We start from the raw sequence: 20,687 nt of genomic DNA on the forward strand, positions 1-20,687 counted from the left end.
GCCCATCAATCCATCATGGACTGATTGAGGCCTTCTGGGTCCCACCGCCGTGTGCATTTCCTGTCCATGAAAAATATAAGAAGGGGAAAATAAGCGAAAGGGGCTTGCCACATAAAATTTCCGGTCGCCGCTCCTCACAGACAGTATTATTTACAAGTGGCTCCCTGAGATGAGCAATCAAGGAGAGAGTGAAGAAGAGAGGCAGCAGATGGCCGCTCCAGCCATGGAGGGTGTGGCAGTGACTGCTCTACGTTCGGTTATGTTCCGAGTCCAACAGGCTGCCGAGAGGTCTGGCCGTAGGTCCGATCAGGTTAGAGTGATTGCCGTCAGCAAGACCAAACCGGTGTCTCTCATTCGCCAGGTCTACGACGCTGGTCACCGCTGCTTCGGTGAAAACTACGTTCAAGAGATCATCGAAAAAGCACCTCAGGTCTTCTTCCTCTACATTTCATCTGTCCTTAGCAGGACCTTCGAGTTTATTTGCAAAGGTTGCTGTTCAAGCAATTTAACCTTGAAATTAAATGGCCTTCCAAAAAAAAACCTTGAAATTAAATGGTTACTATCTGAGTGGTGACTTTACCCCTAAAAGGAACCGGTTATTAATTAATTGACGATTTATTTATTTATTCATTCATTCATTTAACAACACGCTGAAGGAAATCGTTGAACTTGGTAACTGTTCGACTTGGTGCAGCTTCCAGACGATATCGAATGGCATTTTATTGGACACATGCAGAGCAACAAAGTAAAATCGCTTCTTGGTATGTTTCAAATTATCTTTTTTTTTTTTTTTCCTTCTTTTTCTTAATTGATGGGTTTATTTGATTTCTTTGTGTGAATGATCGCCAAGCGCCTTGTCTTGTGTTGTAATCCCGCTGTGCTAGCTGCAAAATCCGATCCTTCAAGTGGCAGATTGATTCAAATACCATGTTTTGCAAATTTCATGTGTCTTTCTTATAAGCTGTTGGATACGTTGCAATCTCATCGTAGTGGATGTTGAATTATTATTATTATATATATATCATTTAATTAAATGAGAATAAAAGGTGTATATGGGAGGATGTAAAACATTGAGGAGTAAGCTATCACTATAAATAAAAGATCCTCCCGCTCCCGTCCTGGCAAGGTCGTCAACTAATACTGACTTTTCCTCTCCCAGAAACCGCCTCAGTGTAGATTGGAAAGGGTTCAGGTTGTGTCTGACCTTGTTGAGGTAATATGTTAATCCCCACGAGTCTGATAGACCAGAGGTAACGATGGCTGCATCATTTTAGCTATCCTTGACCTGGTTAGCGAGGCCATGACTTCTGCTTCAGACGGTATTACCTAAAGAACAGCTGTCAAAATAGAGAGTAATGAGTAATCTGATCCTAGTGGGACCAAAGTTCTAAAGGGCGTATCGGCCTGTGTCGGTACAATTTTTTTTGTTTTATTTATTTTTTTTCAAAACCGGTTCAGAGGGGTCAGTTTAAGGCCTGGCTGCCCTCTGAACCGGTGGCTGACCCGATACAACCCCTGGAGGGGCGTATCGGTAAGCCATTGGCGCAATACATATCGGCCGATACAGGCTGATACATATCGATACTTTGAACCTTAAGTGGGACTGATATTGGAGGATCAGATTAATGGATTGCCTTTGGAGAGGAGTGGAGAACCTACACCAAGTTTCTTTGCATAATATTGATAACTTCCTTGAAAATGAGGATCCAGAGTGGTCTATATTTAGGAATCAGCTTCGAAAGCACTTAAAAAGATGCCATCTTGAATCCAAAAATCCAGTTGTTTCTCTCCTCCCAACCTTTCCACTCTCCAAGGGTAAGATTCCATGTGTAATGGCCAATAAAGTTTCACCCTAGAACCCACTGCAACTGATCTCTACTGATAGAGGTCTTTGATGCTTCCTGGAGTTAACAATTCCAACTCTATCGGATCAAGGAAGAAGTGCCAACTGCCAAATCATACTGGTTTCTCAGCTGTGAACTAAGAGATGTGGAGATGTCTCATTGCTCTGGGGCACATATCCTAACTTATAGCCTTATAGGGAGATGGGAAATGCTGATGGTATATTCTTACTCTTACACAATCAATCACAGGTATCGATTTTCTTTCTAGTGTCCTCCCAGATGAAAGTGCACTCTTAGTGGAACAAAAGTGAGCTAAAGCCTTGGAGAGTTGGAGTATGAAAATCTTGAATATTGGGATTAGATACTAGTGAAGCGAAGGAAGACTTAATTGTAAAGCTACCATATGAGTGTGATGTTCAAATTTCAGAATCAGCTTTGAATGGGTAAGTTAAACCTCCTTAAGGATACCAGGGAAGCAATGCACTTCTTCAATCTCAGTGGTTCTTGAGAAAGTGGACACCAGCTACGGTCCCCCCTTTCCTGGTAGAGCAGATAACTGGAAAATACAAAGGGATGGAAGAGCATAAAGGTTAGCTCTCCAGTGGTCAACCCAAAATCTAATTTTTTAACCATAACTCAAACCAAACCAAATAATCTGAACAAATGTAAGTTTTGAGAATGCCTTCCAAGGGCTAAGCAGAGGAAATTGATGCAAGTTAAGGTTTATGTCCCACCCATCTATCTGAGTCAGCTGTCCAATATTTACTTCAGATACTGGTTATGCATATGCTTGACTGCTCACTTGGAGATTTACATGTTAAAACTGCACTATTTCAAATACATGGTTGAGGCCCAAACCCCCTTCTTTGGTTTTCCAACTTCTTTCAGTTGAATAGATTGTTAGGTTTCTCCCCTCCCTCTCAAAGAGAAAGTTTCTCTGAATTTGCTTTGTGAGCTCCTTCACCTCTGCTAGAAACTGGAACTCTGAAAGGACATGCACTAGGAGATTGGCTGGTGCAGCTGTAACCAATGTAAAACACCGTCCTTTAGAAATGTTGTTTACTTTCCAGGTTGCAAATCTTTTCTCTCACTTATTGATAACCAAATCCCAAAAAGAAAAGTTTCCATCCAATGGCATTTGGCATGCTTAACAACCTATACTGACACTACATGGGAACACCAAAATCTCTGATCTTATAAAACCGCTCACTTGCTATCCTGCCTTTGAATGTGTCAATCAACCTTCCGGTGTATTTTCTGCCTACCTTTAAGCTTCCTGCCAAGGTTGCCAATAAGTTAGAAAAGCTCATGAGAGATTTCCTGTGGGAACCGGGTGACTCTAAAATGGACCTTTAGCGAAGTGAAGTAGTTTCTAGGAAAAAGGAAGCGGGGGGTCTAGGCATTGGCAATATCAGATTAAGAAATGTAGTTTTGTTAGTAAAGTGGTTGTGGAGATTTCCTTTAGAGCAGGACAGTTTGTGGCACTTGGTGGTGAAAAGTATTCATGGGATGACAGCTAATGGATGGAATGCTGGCGTCAACCTTAGGGCTTCTCATTTCTCCCCTTGGAAAACAATTGCTGGAGTCTTGCCTTCCTTTCAGCCTTTCGTCAGATTTGATGTGTGCTCAAGTAATAAAATTCTGTTCTGGAGGACCTTTGGCTTGGGAACACCCCCCTTAAGGATAGATTCCCGGTAATGTATTCTCTTTCCCTAAATAAATTCAAAACCATCTCCTCACTTCATGTGTTTGAGGGGACTTGGGATTTGGGTTTGAGAAGAGGATTGAGGGATTCAGACTTGGCTTCTGCAGATGAGTTATTCACTGTGTTGAATTCAGTTTTCCTAGATCTTTCCTGCCCAGATAGTAGAATTTGGAAAGAGTCCTCTTCAAGGGCTTTCTCTTGTTCATCTTTTTTCAACGCCTTAGTTCAGTCTTCTTTTGTTTCTATCTTTTTTCAACACCTTACTTCAAAGAAAAAGGCCAGACTGGAGCCTTTCCCCACATGTCTGTTACCTTTGCTTAAGAAATGGTGAGGCAGCGACTTATCTTTTGATTTCTTGTCCTTTTGCTTATTATTTGTGGGATTGGTTCTCTTCTTTGTTTGGTTACAGATGGAACCCCCCCGGGTGTGCTAAGCCTTTTTGACTCTAGCTTCTTCCGACAATCAAGGAAAAGGGGCAGGGTAATGTGGAAAATAACAAGAGCAGCAATCCTATGATCAATTTGGGAAGAGAGTAAGGTTCAAAGTATCGATAGGTGTTGGGCTATCGGCCCATATCGGCCGATACGTATCATGCCGATGTCTTACCGATATGCCCTTCCAGGGGTTGTATCGGGTCAGCCACTGGTTCAGAGGGTAGCCAGGCCTTAAATCGACCCCTTTGAACCGGTTTCGAAAAAAATGAATAAAACTAAAAAAATGTATCGATACAGGCCAATACGCTGGTAGGGCATATCGGCCCGTGTCGATATTTAGAACCTTGGAAGAGAGAAACAATAGGATCTTCCTAGGGCAAGAAAAATCCAAGGAAGCACTTGTGGAGGTTGTCACCATCAAGGTTATGCACTGGCTGAACATACATCATCTCTTCAAGGACTTCTCCTCAATTGACTTAATTAGAAATTGGAGTGCTATGGCTGTATCCTTGCCTTCCTCCCCTGTGGTACAAGAATGTTGGGTACTACTGCCTCAGTTCAGGGTGAAGCTAAACTTTGATGGAAGCTCCTTGGGTAATCCAGGTCAGTCGGGAGTTAGGGGTGTGTACAGAAATGAGGAAGGAAAAGTCTTGGCCCTTTCCTCGGGCCTAATTGGGGTGGGAGATTCATTAAGGGCAGAAGTGATGGCCTTACTTCAAGGTTTGAAACTAGTGAAACAATGGGGAATGCAGCAATTAGAAGTGGAAGGAGACTCCAATCTGGTAATAGGGTGGATGCAAGCTGGAAACCTGGGAGTGCGGTCTCTTAGACAACCTCTAATAGAGATTATTAGGTTAGCAAGGGAGATTGGGGTGCATTTTAAATGGGTAAGAAGGTTAGCAAATGGAATGGCTTAAGGTTCAAAGTATCGATATGTATCGGCCGATACGTATCATGCCGATGGCTTACCGATACGCCCTTCCAGGGGTTGTATCGGGTCAGCCACCAGTTCAGAGGGTGACCTTAAACTGACCCCTCTGAACCAGTTTCGAAAAAAAAAAAACACTAAAAGAAAATGTACCGACACAGGCCGATACGTTGGTAGGGCGTATCGGCCCATGTCGATGTTTAGAACCTTGGAATGGCTGACACTTTAGCTAAGCATGGAGTTACTAGGGAGGCTTTGTTTTGGGCCTGTTTGTAAGTTTTTGATTTTCTTTTTCCATCCATTTTGTGGATGGTAAGCCTGTAATATTTTCAATTCTCTAATGAAAGTTACCATTTCCTATAAAAAAAAAAAGTTTCAATCAACCTTTTAGCCTATTTTATTGATGACATTGGACATCATATTCATTCATATTCTGAGAAGAGTAAGAATGAATTGGCTCATATACACACATTTTGCAGGGAGGGGCATGATAATGGTTACATGAATGCATGTCAGAATTCAACATTCTTACTCTGAGATGCTTTCTTGGCTATCCTTTTACCTCTGCACCATTTTTTCCTTAAAATTATTTGGCTATATGTTTCTCATGTGTGTTATGAATCAGAAATGCCCGAGTTGCATCAGAGTGATTCATAAATCATTTATTTATGTTTCCCTTGTTTTGGGATAACTATTTTATGGAGCCTGTTCTGTCTATCTTGTTTTGCCTCATATCGTCCTTGTAATTGAGTGAGGATTATGACGAATATGAAGGCTTCACTTACTATAATTTTTATTGTTATTATTATGCAGCCGGTGTTCCAAATCTTACCATGGTTGAGAGTGTGGATGATGAGAAGGTAAATACCTATTTCAGTATCTTGTATATTTATATTTCTATAAAAGCTATAGTATGTTGGGCTTTTCAGAAAGTCAGCATTAGAGGATTCTTCCAGAGGTACCATGTCACTGCTTGGGTCTGAGGAACATTTAGAATATTTCCCCTTTTATGGACAAGGAAATTAGGTAACTATATTCCATAATTGCTTAATCTGGAAGGGATGGATGATTGAAATTTATGGTCTGTCAATTGGTAAGGGGCCTTTGAGAAGACATTAATTATAATTTAGAATATAAAGGTACTCTGCTATTGAAACAAGATAAGAGTACTAAAAAGCTATGATGATTTTAAAGGGTCAAATATTCTTTTGATTTTTTTTTTTTTTTTTGATAAAATGGCCATCCCATTTTCTCATGTAAAAAATGGGAAAGCTTTTAAAAGAACTTCCATCAAAGCTATTATTATTAGAAGAATTTAGAGAAATCTGGTTTCATGCCCCACAATCTTGACAGAACTTTAAGGTTTGAAAGTGCCAGTGGGGAAAGTCATTTTCTTCAATTTTTCTTTTGATGTATAACAAATATACCACCTTGTAGTTTTATACCTTTATATGGATATGCATGGTTTATTCTCATTAGCCGGGTAAAGAAGTTGATGTTTGAGCATTTTTCCCTTCTTTTTCTGAAATATATTGATGCAATACCTTATCATTTATTAAAACAAAGGTATTTCAAATTTTCAGTGAGCTAGCAACACCATCCTCAACCCAATAGGTGCTGATTTGCAAGTTAAATCACCTTACCACAGAAAGAGTGATAGAATGACCTTGTATATATGCATAGGAGTTTTCTTCATTCATTCACCATCAGGTTCATCACTCACTACCAGATGTTACTCCTCTTTGTTCTGTAGATTGCTAATCATCTTGATCGTGTGGTAGCAAGCATTGGAAGAAAGCCTCTCAAGGTTTTGGTTCAAGTCAATACCAGTGGGGAAGCATGTGAGTTAAAAGGAAAACCTCACCATTGATTCCAGATAGATGTTCACTTAGGCTAAAGAATGATAACTATTGTTGGTCATAATAAAAAGTTGGATAACATTCTTATTTTTATCTATTTTGTTTGTGCTATACAATGATGTTTAGCCCTAATTAAGCAGTTGTTAACATGAAGTCATGAACATATTCAATAATGAGTACTGTCTTTTTATTTTGATAAAATGTTTTGTTGATATGTTCCTTTTTTTATCTTTTTTGCCTTTCACTTGCTTTGGTTCTAACATTCACAAAGTAAGCATGAACTATGTCGTATTTTTTCTCGAAAGAAGGTAAAGTATGATTATATTAATAACTGGTCCTGTGTACAATGAGAAACTGTACAAAAAAGGACCTGATGGCATCTTTGAAACCAGTATGTATTGACATCCATCTCCTAATGGCATCTATGGCTGAATTGATGACCTCGGCTTCAGAAGTGGCTTTCTGATCAAACAATCTTCTGTTTCTTTCTGACCATACAGCCCAGAGTACTGCTGGAGGAACAGAAGCCCAGCAAAGTCTCCCTTTTTTGGAAAGTCCAGAAATCTGCCATTCTTCCAAAAGAGCTTTAACCGATGCTGGTATGCACCAATTCAAATTCAGAGATTTCAAGAAGTGGCTCCATACTGCAGCACTAAACTTAGAGTAAAGGAAACTATGTCCAACAAACTCCACCTCCTCATTGCATAAACACCACCTGAGATCTGGAATGTACATTCCTTTTTTTATCAACATTTCCTTAGACAAGCATCTCCCCAAATCTGCAACCCAAACAAAGAACTTAATTTTTGAAGGAGCTAGATTCCCCCAAATGGCTTGACTAGGAAAAGGAGCTTCACTCCTCCCCACTAGCTTATAATAGAATGATTTAACTGTGAAGACTCCAGTTTTGGTCCCTTTCCAGAATTTTGAATCTTGGTAGTGGAGATTTAGATGCTGGCTTTGTAACAGAGAGAAGATCAGCAACCTTCTGAATTTCCCAGCCACTGAAGCTCCTTCTAAAGGAAGGAGTCCAACACATGCTATTCTCCTGAAGCCTGAATAATCTGTTGCTAAGGCTTCTTTCGTCTGAGGCCACATTGTATAAGTCGAACTTTTGAAGTTTCCTTTTACTGATCCATTTAGTAATATTAAAAACCTTGGAGTGGAGATGCAGACTTCCATTTTGAACCAAAATGCATCCTTTCCAACAAATAGTCCAAGAATGCCCAGTTAACATGATCGTAGGCTTTTTCTAAGTCAATTTTTCAAATCAGACCATTCCTCCCACTTCTTAACCTGGAATTGATTAGTTCATTTGCAATAAGAACTCCATCATGTATTTGTTTATTATGTACAAAAGCACTTTGGTGTGGTGAAATCAGAGAGTCCATCACAGCTGTTAGCCTAGTTGCCAGAACTTTGGCTAAGATTTTGTATACACTACCAATCAAGCTTAATGGCCTAAAGTCCTTCATCTCTTTAGCTCCACTTTTCTTAGGGATTAGAGATGGGAAAGTAGCATTCAGACTGCTCTCTAAAGCAGCCAATTCATGAAACTCCTCCAATACTTTCAACAATTCTGTTTTGATTAGTTCCCAGAATTTCTTGTAGAAAAGGATAGTAAATCCATCTGGTCCAGGGGCCTTTTCCCCTTCCAAACTGTCAATAGCCTCCTTAACTTCTCTTTCCAAAAATGGGTTTTCTAAATCCATGGCCTGCTGAGAATGTCAAACTGTATACCATTCAGCTTAGGTCTTCGGTTGCAAGGTTTACTGAAAATATTTTTGAGAAGGATTCACAAGCTTCAGCAATATCTTTTTCTTGAGACAGTCTTATCTCCCACCTCCAGTTGATTTATGGAATTTAGCCTTCTTCTAGCATTAGCTAGCTTATGAAAGAAAGCTGAATTGCTGTCTCCTGCTTTTAGCCACATAGCCCTTGACCTTTGACTCCATTTAATTTCGTTTTGGTAAGCTAAGGATTCATAATCCTTCTTTGCCCCTGCCATTCTCCTTCTCTTGTCCTCATTCAAAGGTCCGGTTTCCTCCTCTGCGTCCAAATCAGCAATTAATTTCAAACAAAAGTCCTTTTTCTCCTCATCTTTCCATGACTTTTCTTTCTGCCACTGTTTTAGTTTAGTTTTCAGCCACTGTAGTTTTTTGAAAAAGACATGGCTAGCTGTGCCTTCAAAAGATCTTTCAGCCCATCACTGCTGAATATTTGAAACCAGCTCCTCTGAGTCCAGCCAGCAATGTTCAACTCTAAAGGGGGGTGAAACTTTCCTCAAACCACCTGTGTCTAGTAGAAGTGGAATATGGTCAAAGACAAACCTTGGAAGGGCTTCCTGTTTTGAATTGGGGAAGGCATCTTCCCATTCCGTAGAGATCAAGAATCTGTCTAGCCTTACTAATGAAGGCCTTTCTTGATTATTGATTCAGGTGTACCTAGCTCCAGAGAGGGGCAAACTAATTAGCTCCCAATTTTGAATAAAATCCTTAAAATGTCTCATGCCTTTATTTCTCCTTTTACAACCTTTCTTGTCTTCTGGGTCAACTATGGCATTGAAATCCCCCCCGATCACCCAAGGGTCTCCCCAATCTCTTCTAATTGAGTTCAGTTCTTCCCAGAAAGCTTCTTTCAGTCTAGAATCCACCAGCCCATGAACCCCTGTTACCAATAACTGAAAGTTCTTTACTTCCCACAAAAGTTTGACTGAGATGGAAAACAAACCAATCCTCTTGTGCGAGAGTTTAAAGGCACTATTATTCCACATTAAGGCTACTCCACCAGTAGTATTCACCACTGGAAGTTCAACCCAATCAACTGGGTCAAAACCCCAAACACTCCTCACCTCTCTGAAAGTCAATTTCTGTAACTTAGTTTCCTGCAAAAGTAGGATATCATGCTTTCTGTCTTTTATAAAACCCCCAATAACCATCCTTCGTCTGCCTGAGCACAGGCCTCTAACATTCCAAGATAGGATTTTAATTCTCTCCATTTGATATTTTTATAATTTCCTATTATGTGTCGCACTTCCTGCAGATTCATTTAAGCCCCAGGCTAGTCTCAACTATTCTTTTGACTGCCTCCTGTTCTTTTTTCCTTTTTCCAACAAAAATCTGTTTTCAATAGCAACCAGCAGCACTTTCATTTCCTCTTCTAGTCCTTTGAAAGAAACCCCCAGAAATCCCCAAAACTCAGAAACTTAGAAAGAACCCAATTTGAAATTTCATTTTCTTCTGCATACCTTAGGTTTACTGGTTGAGGTTGGATCTGAAAGCAATCCTCAGCCGGTAGGAGCACTGCGAGAGGTTCTGGATCGTGCTGCATTTGTGGTTGAACTAATGGTGGAAAGGCTTCTTTTTCTCCAAAGTCTACCACGGTTGTAGCTACAATCGCCAATCTATTTTGTTCTTCCAGACTCAACATCATGCCCTTTTCCTTCTCTTCTTAACCTCTGACTGCATCTAAGAAAGACTTGGCTTGAACAGGATCTTTCAGAATAATTGAGCTTTCCCTTGCCTTTTCTAGTGGAACCTACTTCTTCACCAGCATCGCCCGAACCTGAGAGGGTGTTCTCAGACATTGTATTGCAGATTCTCTCACTGTCGCATTGATAAGCTGCGTTCCATTTCTTCTGATAGCTTGAGCCTTCTCCATCAAAAACAGTACCTTCAGACTCTGAGGAGGATGAAGCCGAATCATCATTTTGGGCTATCCCTTTTCTTTTGGGCCAGGGTTAAAAGAAGGGGCGGGCTTGTTCTTACTCCTGAAATCGCGGGTTTCAAAGCCCCCCTGCTGTGTAGTTTTTTAGCCGGTCCGCAACTGTGTCTGCTAGCTTATCTACTAAGGCCATGTCGGCAGATTTCAAATTAAAGGGATTTGAAATTTGAAATCGGCCCGGCATTGTCCTTTTTTCTTTGTCAGGCACGCGAAAATCCTGACCATAGGATCTGTTTGATGGTCTACGGCTAGGATTTTGTCTTCCTCCTAACCTCTGGCGAGTTCTGAGATTTGCTGGTTACCAGTAGTGCAGACTGGAATAGTCTCCATGTCTTCCTTCTCCGAGCATTCCATGACTGACTGTACTTCTTCCTCAGCTGATTTCCCTGTTAAAATCTGAGCAATGTTTTAAAACGTGGAGGCATGACGCGAAGCATTCCACTACCTAGTGGTGTGAGGCGTAGTTCAGAACACAAGAGGCATAAGCCTCCCTAAGAGGAGGGGGGTTAGGAGGAGGATGAAGAGGAAGGGGGGATCTCTTTTTTTCTTTATTTTTAATAAAAATCTTTTATATTAAGAAGAATAAAGATGCATAACATTAGTTGAAAGGGGGCGGGGGGTTCGCCCCCCAGCCGAAGGGGCAGGGGGCAAACCACTTTCTTTCCCCTTATCTTTTCTTCCCTTCCCTTTCCTTTCCTTTTTTCTTTTTTTCTTCTCTTTCTTTTTCTTTCCCTTCCCTTTCTTTTCCTTTCCTTTCCTTTCCTTTTTTTTTCTTTTTTCTTTTTTTTTTTTGTCTTTTTATATCAGATGTGCACGAGGCGTACACCTCTAGCATGCCTCATGAAAAAAGCGCAAGAGGCGTACGCCTCAGAGGTGTCAGCGCCTCTGGCATACGCCTCAGGGCGTTTTGGGAGCGCCTCAACTGGAGGTGCGCCTCCAGGCGTACGCCACCCACGCCTTTTAAAATACTGAATCTGAGAGATGAAGTCCATGCCTATTGAGACTGCACCTTTGTAATCCGTTCTGGGCTATCATTTTTTCAGCTTTGATTTCAGGCCAGATCATAACTACATACATCGTCTCACCAACCACTATGTTAACTGTTTGTGGAGGCAGCCCCATCCATCAAACCTTTATTCTCATACATTCGAAAGATTCCCTGAAAACCTTTGAGTCAACCACTACCATAAAACCCCCACACAGATCTCTGATCTTCCGTCCAATTTCGTTATTCCACAAATGTACCGGGAGACCGAAGACTCTAATTCATAAGTGGCCTTGCATATCCTCTTTTTTCTGCCAAACCCCGATGGACTCTTTCCAGGGCTCTAAGTGTAAAAGTGCTCCCTCGAAACACCTTGCACCAGTATTCAAAATTCTTCGAGCTTCTTCCTTAGAGGTCAGAAAGAACAACCATTTTCTCCATCCAGACACCTCACATTGAAACCCTGATTACAATTCCACACTCTTGAAGACCAGGATCGTACTTCCTCTAGATCAAGGTCTTTCCAGTTGAAACTTCCTACCAGGCAAGATTGCAAAATGTCCGATCGTTCCAATGTGCTTTTACTATCCAGATCCAAGAAAAAGGGTCCGAAGCTGGTTTTGATTAGCACTTCCCCCTGGGAAGGCCAAAGCTGTAGCATCGAAGGCCTTCTCAGTCCTTGAAATCCTCTTTCTCACTGAGGGTTTCTTAGCAAACAACAGTGACCCCACTGATTATGCCTTTTTTGGCCAAAGCACAACGAGGCCCGGGGGCCCCGTTGACTCCGTTTAACTGCTGCGATTCCAGTCACATCAGTAAAGTTATCTGTTACTTCTTGCCTCTACCTCTCCTGTTACTTCTTCATGTTACTTCTCACAGTAAGCTCTCTCTGCCAATGGATGTATTTCATGGAATTCCATGAATAATTAGTTTGAAAATGGAAATGGAGTAAACTGTAATACCATATATGACAATGTATTCATCCATTTATTTATCATTGTCCACATCATTGATAGGCCATGGCCAGAAAACCATACAGGTTGTTTAGCAATCTGACTTTCATTTCTTTGTCAGATTGTTAAATACCTATCAATGATGTGTTATAAATGGAGGTTGTCCTGATTTTTTTTAGACAACAAAGTTCTATCTGTGATTTGACCCTAAGGTCGTTCAGTGCCAGCCAACTGATTGGATCAACTTCACTTTTCTGTCTGCCTATGAAGACAGAAATCTTGTTTGCATGTATTTATTAATTGTGAATATGTTTGTGTTTTACTTTTCTATGTAGCTGAACAAGGGAGAGTAACCCTTAGCTTTTCTATTCTGAGGAAACCAGTTTTCTAGTCTTTAATCTTTGGCTCTAAGCACTGAAGGTTATTCTGTTTTTCTCCGTTTACCTTGCTTGCATAAAAAATGCATGAATCAATCAATCAATTGATCAGCAACATTATACTGCAGCAAAATCCGGTGTTGAACCATCAAGTTGTGTAGAACTTGCAAAACATGTTAAGCTTGGTTGCCCAAATCTCGAATTTTCAGGCCTAATGACAATAGGAATGCCAGACTACACATCAACACCAGAAAACTTTAGGGTAATAATTCTGGAATCTGCATTTTACTCAGTTTTAATACATTATTGATATTTTAATTTTGTTAGTCTAATTGCTTGTTTATGTGGCGGTGAGACAGACATTGTCAAACTGCAGGATTGAGGTATGCAAAGCACTTGGAATAGAAGAGGAGCAATGTGAGTTGTCAATGGGAATGTCTGGTGACTTTGAGCAAGCAGTAAGAAATATCAATTTTAATTTTGAAACTTAAATACCAGCTAGTGGTTATAGCTTCTGATTTTCTACCACTTTGTCAAACATAAAGGAAGATATTAATTAAAACATGAATTTGAAAACAGATACTATCCTTACAGATCAGTTGCAATAGGTCTTGCTTTCTCAATATTAACATAATGTGATATTTTTATTACAAAGAGAAAGCACCAAAAGTATGAAATCTGAGATGTATAAAAAGAATATATGGATAAATTGTTAACTAGTCCCTGTCATTCTCTCTCTACCCTTTAGTTTCCCATGGACTGCATGCTTGTATCATGATCTTTTTCCGTAATATTAGTAAAGCTTATCCTATTTGATCAGGGGGAAAAGGATCAGTTGTATAACATACTTTAATAGCTTCCTGAGGATTTTGACCCTCATTGAGTTAGATTGTTTCAATGTAAGCACTTTTGTCAACTATACCTGAATCAACAATTAGATTAATTATTATTGAGCTAGAATAGAGTGAGCACTTGTGCAAACAAAACCATTTGACACGACCATCAAATATGTTTGAGATTGGGGTTTGGTGTTAGCTGGTCTCCACTGAGGGTATATGGAAGGTGGGTCTGGGTGTTATTAGAGTTGAAAATGATCTAGTCTTCTAGTGTGTGTCATGGACATGTGATTTGGTTCAATGCTGATGCCATTTTAACTGTATGGTTTTCTCAATGAATATCAGTCAGGGGCTAAGGATTGGCACTTTTTTTTATCTATTTTTGCAGATTGAAATGGGAAGTACCAATGTGAGAATAGGATCAACCATATTTGGACCACGGGAGTACCCAAAGAAACAGGCAAACTAAGCATGTTAGAAGTCTGATGCTCATCCCCAAAGAGTTACAGCATCTTCTTATCATTTTCTAGTTACTTTTCCTTTTGATAGCTCAAAATAATTTTCTAGTTACTTATGCAGGAAGAGCATAGACCTCCAATATGACACATCAGTCCGTATTCCAGCATGTTTCAATCATATATATTTGTTGATGTCTTCTTTGCTTTTAGTTTTCATTTGCAAGGTTGATATAGGAAATGGCATGTATTTTGTATTCTGATGAAAATCCTTTAATCCCAATATTCCTTATCTTTTTCCAAATGCTATATACTCTATGCATACTTTTGAAAAATTAGGTTCGCTTGTGAGTGATGAAATAGCCCCATACTATTTGGTTTAAGGTTACAACTATTCAATTAGTGAATGGGGGAGACTTTCTTTTCAGAAATCACTGGTGACAACATTACTCAGCTTGAAGAGAATTTGAAATGTGAAGTTTCCAAAGAGCTTTTAGAAAATTGAGACTTTATTCTTTCTTTTTGATTATGACATCTCAGGATTCGATGCATGTATTTAACACCATCCCTTGTTTGGTTCTTTTGTCCAAATAAAAACCATCAGTTTGAAATTTATGAACCACAATACCATAAGAGAAAAAAAAAATTATAAATCAAGCGGTTGTTAGGTAGAGTTCGGTTCATTGCCAAACATGAAGAGATGGTTCAGAAATCAAGACAGCCCTTCACATGGGGGACTATCTGGATTAACCATGTTGTACACTTAAAATTTCCAGTCTTAGTTTTTGTACCAAACATTCATTGGACTAGGGGTGTCAATTGGGCCGTATTTGGTCCAATCCAATCTGGCCCAATGAGTCCATTATAAATGGACCGGGTCTGATTCAATCCAATGAACACTTTGGGCCATTTTGGACGGGTATAATTCAATGTCTGGACCATCCAATCTATTTAAATTGGATTTACTTTAGATTTATACCAATCCAAACCTAGTCAATTGACACCTGTATTACTTTGGATCCATTATAGATGGACCAGTTCAAATCCAATCCAATAGTTACTTTGGATCATTAAGTTTGGACTAGTCCAATTCATTATGCCTCTTTAGTTCATCCAATTGTCCAAATTGATCTTGATTTAGCCATTTAGTGTGTCATCTTGTGCGTTTTAAAAACAAATGAAAACCATCTGGTTTGATAACAAATTAGTTTTCAAAACAGAAAACAGAAAATTGAAAACATATTTTTGGCTGTACGTGTTTTTTTATTGTGTGTTCCAAAAGTGAAACCAAAATTGTGTTTAAAGAGAACACGTTTTCATCTAGTGATCTGATGTTATGTTTTATGAATCATGTAATATTATTACTCCAAATTTTGTTTTTTAAAAACTTTTATTTTGATGGTCTTAGAAACATGATTTTGTTTTTGAAACAAAACCGATTTGTTTATGCAAAAGTAAAATTTTTAATAAATTTTGCAACTGAAATAAAATAAAATAAAAACTTGTTATTGTGGGAATCGGAAATCACAACAATACAAGTTTTTAAGCGTTTTGAAAATCCCAGATAAATACTATTAATTTAAAACCCGTTAAAAACAAAATTTGTCAACTGAACTGAAGCCTCTGCTATTTCAGAATATTTAAATATTAGCAAAAATAATTACTTTAAGGATTCATCTCGGCGAAATCACAGGTGCAGAAAGAAAGGAGAAATTTCTGAGAAGATAGAGAATTTGAAATGAAGGTGGAAATAAGGTTGGAGAGATTTGAACTGGAGGGAATCTGATCAACTTGCATAGAGCTAAAGCCAAAGGACTTGGGCCAAGTGCCTAACCCTGTGTTGCTCAAAAAGTCTAACAAAGTTGGGCACTCCGCGGTCTTTTCATATTTCAAACCTGTTACCATCACCAAATTGCGTATCTCGCAAAAGTTGGGCAGCTTGTCTGTCAATCGCTTGCTGAAATTCAAACCCTTTTTTAATCGACTCAGTTCTTACTATTTGTTGAATCCTTATCACCATCTGTCTTTCCATCACCGGTCACCAATGTTAGGACTAGGAGGAGCTTCTGAGTTCTGACCACTCGTGGTCGTAATAGCTTTAATCTTTTCCATGCATTGTTTGAAATAAGATCACAAAACTTGACAAATAATAGAATAGATTATAACATATTTGGTGGTTTTGACCACCCTCACCCTGACCAATGTTTTAAATATCAGTAATCATACATATATATATATATAATTATATGTAATATATGTAGTAATTTAATTAATCTTTTTAATTTTATTTTAAATATTTTATTTGTAAAGAATATTAAAATTTGCAATTTGAAGCTAAAATAGAGTTGTTTGGAGAAAATACTGGGGCAAGACACCTACACATAAATTTTGAAAGTAATCTAAAATAAAAAAACACCTCAATCAGATATTGGAGTGTAAAGTTATGGCCTTCCTTGCATACACATTTAGTGTGCAACCTGTGACCTACTCACTGGGTCAAATGGATCAACGGTTTAAACATCCAGGTCGAATAGTTTCAACCAAGTCAACGGTTTTTACCATCCTCCGGGATTTACTAAAACTGGACTCGAAATCTTAACCGGATGACGGTTTGAGCGGTTCAACCGGATAGGTCAACGATAGTTTGAAAATACTACCCATGACCCAACATAGATTCTCTAAGGAGGTAGAACCCCGGTTCATTGATTTTATGAACCGGCCCCAGATTGGACAGCCATGGATCCATCCATCTTCTTAAAACTAAAGGGCTTGGTTTGTTCATGTTTCATTTTTCAACGCTTGTGTTTGAATCTCTTCAAAGGGTCTAATATGTATAGACTTGGACCCGATTTTGGAGTGTAAGTTTCAAACTTATTAATTTAGATACATGACAGCTTGATATAGTGCTAAGAGGGCACCTCTGCATCTCTTCTCTTATCAAACTAAACCTGAAACCCTTAGATCTCCTGTTGCCTCCTCCGTTTGTTTCTATATTTGAAATTAATATAATATTGAACCTTTGAACTTGAGAGCTGGTATGCCTAACTCGCGTTTACTCTGAAAGACTGAATCAATCTAGTTATTCTTTTCATCAGAAAAATTCAACCTAGTTATTCTTTGAATTATTTATTTATTTATTTAGTAAACGTTGAATTGGACTACCCCACTACGAGCTGAACGTGTACCCCGACCCAATGTCAACCATATATCCCACCAATTCCCCTATAAAACCCTATCACCTCCTCTCCCCTCGCCCCCATCCTCATCCATCGTCTCCTCTCTTGTATGATTGTACCATTACAACTCCAGCAAGGCTTCATCACCATTCCTCTGTCCATTTTCCTCTAATCTTAACTCGCATTATCACCATGAAATTGATAAAAGTTTTCTTCATTCTGTCGGTGGCCATGGCTTTAATCATGGGTGTCACAGCTACTTCGAACCATAAAGAAGATGAAGTACTACTCATTGAAGCTGATCAAGTCGATACTGTTTCTGAGGGCCCCTTGGCTGAGAACCAAGATGTACTTTCTTCTTCTCCTCCTCCTCCCCCTCCTCGAGGAATAGGTCGGCTTTTAAGGCAGAAGAAGAAAGCACAGAAACGCCGATTGACCTGCAACAAATACCCGTGGATATGTCACGCCAAAGGGAGCCCAGGGCCAGACTGTTGCAAGAAGAAATGTGTGAACGTATTGACGGACCGCCTCAACTGTGGGATGTGTGGGAGGAAATGCAAGTACACCGAAATATGCTGCAAAGGCAAATGCATCAACCCATCCTTCAACAGGAGGCATTGCGGTGGATGCAACAACAGGTGCAAAACTGGGGAGTTCTGTGCATTCGGATTATGCAACTATGCCTAGATAATACAGAGCACTAGCTTCCACCTCGAAATTCAGACTCTTCTCTTCAACTCTAAACCATAAAAATGCAAGCCTTACATAGAATTAATTTTGTTCTTAATTCTTATATATAAATGTAGATGATCGATGTAACAGCACTCAAATTTCTGTCAAATAATGTAACGTCGATTTCTTCATTCTAGTTTGACGTCTGTTCTTACACCTGTTGGCTGTTTACTCCAAGGAATATGTTTAACAACCGAGATCCATGCACGTTGTTTGTGCAATGAGAGGACAGTAGGAAACTGCACTGAATTTGACCTTTTATACGTTATTGGCTTATTGCATTGATGATTGGTCGATCGAGCCGGTCGACTTCGTGGATAGAACCCAGCAGGCAGCAGAATATTAAGCTAAACCACGCCTACCAACTCAGTGATCAGCCGGTCCATATGGGCCGATATGTATCGCACCTGGACCCCTCCGATATACCCTTACAGTGTGTATATTGGGGATTGACCGGTTCAGGGGGTGGAGGAATTCTAAACTGATTCTCTTAAATCGAATTCGAAAAAAATAATAATAATAAAAAAAAAAAGGGTATCGATTTGCCTAATACGCCCTGCTTCAAAGAACTGACTTGGCCACTTGGCCTCAGACCCTTAACCACTGTTAGGATCACTTTATTTAATTTTACTTATTCATATATATAAAATAAGTAGTGGGATCACACAATAATGAAAAATAAGAATCTATTCATGTTTGACAAAAATGCTTGAAGAAAAAGCAACCTTGGGCCAGTTTATTCAATTTTTGTGGGACAAAATTGTCCCCATAAACTATTCAAATTTCCATATTGAATGTTCCTAATACAGAGAAGACAATAGAAATCCTATCATATATCTTCTCCATTTGCTCGTGAAGAAGACCTTTTAGAGGTAGTGGACGTGGGCCTTTTACGAATAATCAGGACGGTATCAGAAGTATAGAGGAACAGAAGAAAAACTTGCATCCATGGAAATTACATCCTCTTATTCCTCGATCGATTTCTTCTCTCCTGCTGCTACTTCTAGTCTCTCTCAATCTCCGATGGCAATATTTCCATGCCAAGCGAGCCCTTGCCACTAAAGTAGCTCCTCTCCTCTCCTCCTTCACTAACTCCTCTAAGCATCTTTTGGTGGTCCGCTACTGCCACCACCACCACTTCACCTGAGACGATGGGGCGAAGTCTCACCATTCCCTGATGGTTAGAGCTGCTAGAAGAAAGAAGCCTTAACCATGGTAGGACCATTCTCACCGCTGCCTTAACCATGGCCTTGGACGTTGCTCGTAACAGTTCTGAGTTCTCCCAAGAAATACGATGAAATTGACACTGCTCTAGAAGAGAGAGCTAGAGGTATCACCATTAACACTGTTTGTTCATTTCAAGGACGAGACTAAGAAGTGCAAGTGTGCCGCTACGCACACGTCGACTACTCTCGTCACACCAATTATGTCAAGAACATGATTTATATTATTTCTCTATGGATGGCCATTAATTATATCATCATCATTATCATTAACTGTTGTTATTATAATTATTATTATTATTATGATTGTTAATATTATTAATATTAAATTACAAGAATTTTTTTGGTTATTTATTGTATTTTCTTAAATAAAATAAGGGGTAAAATATAAAAACATCCCCTTTAGTTTCATTTTAACAAATATGTCTCTGAACTTTTAAAAAATTTGACAAAAACCTCCCTTATGTCACTGGTCCAGATGGAAAACGCAATGCATCAGTTTTTCTTTTTTTTCAAATGCCTATTATACCCTTTTATAAATTACTTTACATACAATTTTACAAAAATAACCTTATTTACAACTCAACAAAAAACCTCCCTTCCATCTCTTTGTCGTCTTTCACTTTCACTCTCTCATTCGGAATTCCATCGATTCAAGGAGAACTCTGTTTGAAACTTCACCATCTAAAAAGGAGTGGAATCCTGAAACTCCATCGTCCAGCTTCTCACAGTGGGACCCATGATGACCATACAAATTGCAGAATGCTTGCCGCATAAAAACTTGCCTAGGCCTAGCCTTTCACCTGTTTCATGGGCTCTGGCAGCTCAATCCTAGATTTTACTGTTGGTTTTGTTGCCACTACAACAACAAACAGTGTTTTGGTCTTCAAAGAGCCAAAACTACCAGCTAAATCTGGGGTTAGGGTTTGAGAGCATCATGCGAACCGGGCGAAGTTTTGTTCAAGAGAACAGTTCAGGTTATATAAACCATTTGACCCACATATTATATAAATCGTTGAAGGCTCAAAACTTTCTTCTAGTTTAGCATCGATAGTAGGGCATCCGAAACTTACAAGTAGAAACAAGGAAGGAAGAAATAGACAAATATGTTGACATTGGGTGTAGAAAAGCCTTTGAAATGGAAAAAAAAATTGCTAACAAGGATACTCATACAAAATATAAAGGCATCAAAAATGAGAAGAAGGATAAGGATAAGGTTTCGAAGAGCAAGGTAGAGTAGAAAAAGAAGAAATGGTTTTGCATCGATAGTTGCTGCTGGTTGATTGGTTGCATTTGCTCAATTGGGTGGTTTCTACTCTTTCTCTATAATGCTATGCCGATGTCCTTCCCTAGTATGACTTAGAGATATAGCAACACAATAGAAAATATATATGCGAATGGTTTGATGGTGAGAGGATCAAACCCTCATGTATTTATAATAGTCCAAGCAATTATAG

General features: G+C 39.2%; 2 protein-coding genes across 2 annotated transcripts; both read left to right on the forward strand.

The window, feature by feature from the left end:
- Positions 1-169: 169 nt before the first annotated feature.
- LOC148875294 (uncharacterized) lies at positions 170-14,403 on the forward strand. Its single transcript, XM_088964426.1, has 7 exons — positions 170-430; positions 695-761; positions 5,725-5,771; positions 6,665-6,752; positions 12,937-13,070; positions 13,168-13,266; positions 14,033-14,403. Exons 1-7 carry the CDS (start codon positions 170-172, stop codon positions 14,111-14,113), a joined length of 777 nt encoding a protein of 258 aa, XP_088820552.1. The 3' UTR covers positions 14,114-14,403.
- Positions 14,404-17,371: 2,968 nt separating this feature from the next.
- LOC148875295 (protein GRIM REAPER-like) lies at positions 17,372-18,094 on the forward strand. The gene has a single exon (XM_088966695.1). It carries the CDS (start codon positions 17,468-17,470, stop codon positions 17,960-17,962), a length of 495 nt encoding a protein of 164 aa, XP_088822821.1. The 5' UTR covers positions 17,372-17,467; the 3' UTR covers positions 17,963-18,094.
- The last annotated feature ends 2,593 nt before the right edge of the window (positions 18,095-20,687 follow it).

Source organism: Nelumbo lutea, chromosome 1 (genome assembly GCF_056320005.1).
Source record: "Nelumbo lutea isolate HS-2025 chromosome 1, American lotus-T2T, whole genome shotgun sequence".
In the NCBI taxonomy this organism is placed as follows: domain Eukaryota; kingdom Viridiplantae; phylum Streptophyta; class Magnoliopsida; order Proteales; family Nelumbonaceae; genus Nelumbo; species Nelumbo lutea.

What these genes read in the sequence shown, in the direction of transcription:
- LOC148875294 (XM_088964426.1), top strand. Translation starts at nt 170, where the DNA reads ATGAGCAATCAAGGAGAGAGTGAAGAAGAGAGGCAGCAGATGGCCGCT. An exon ending in TCATCGAAAAAGCACCTCAG is followed by an intron (nt 431 to 694) that starts GTCTTCTTCCTC and finishes GACTTGGTGCAG; the next exon opens with CTTCCAGACGATATCGAATG. An exon ending in CTGGTGACTTTGAGCAAGCA is followed by an intron (nt 13,267 to 14,032) that starts GTAAGAAATATC and finishes CTATTTTTGCAG; the next exon opens with ATTGAAATGGGAAGTACCAA.
- LOC148875295 (XM_088966695.1), top strand. Translation starts at nt 17,468, where the DNA reads ATGAAATTGATAAAAGTTTTCTTCATTCTGTCGGTGGCCATGGCTTTA.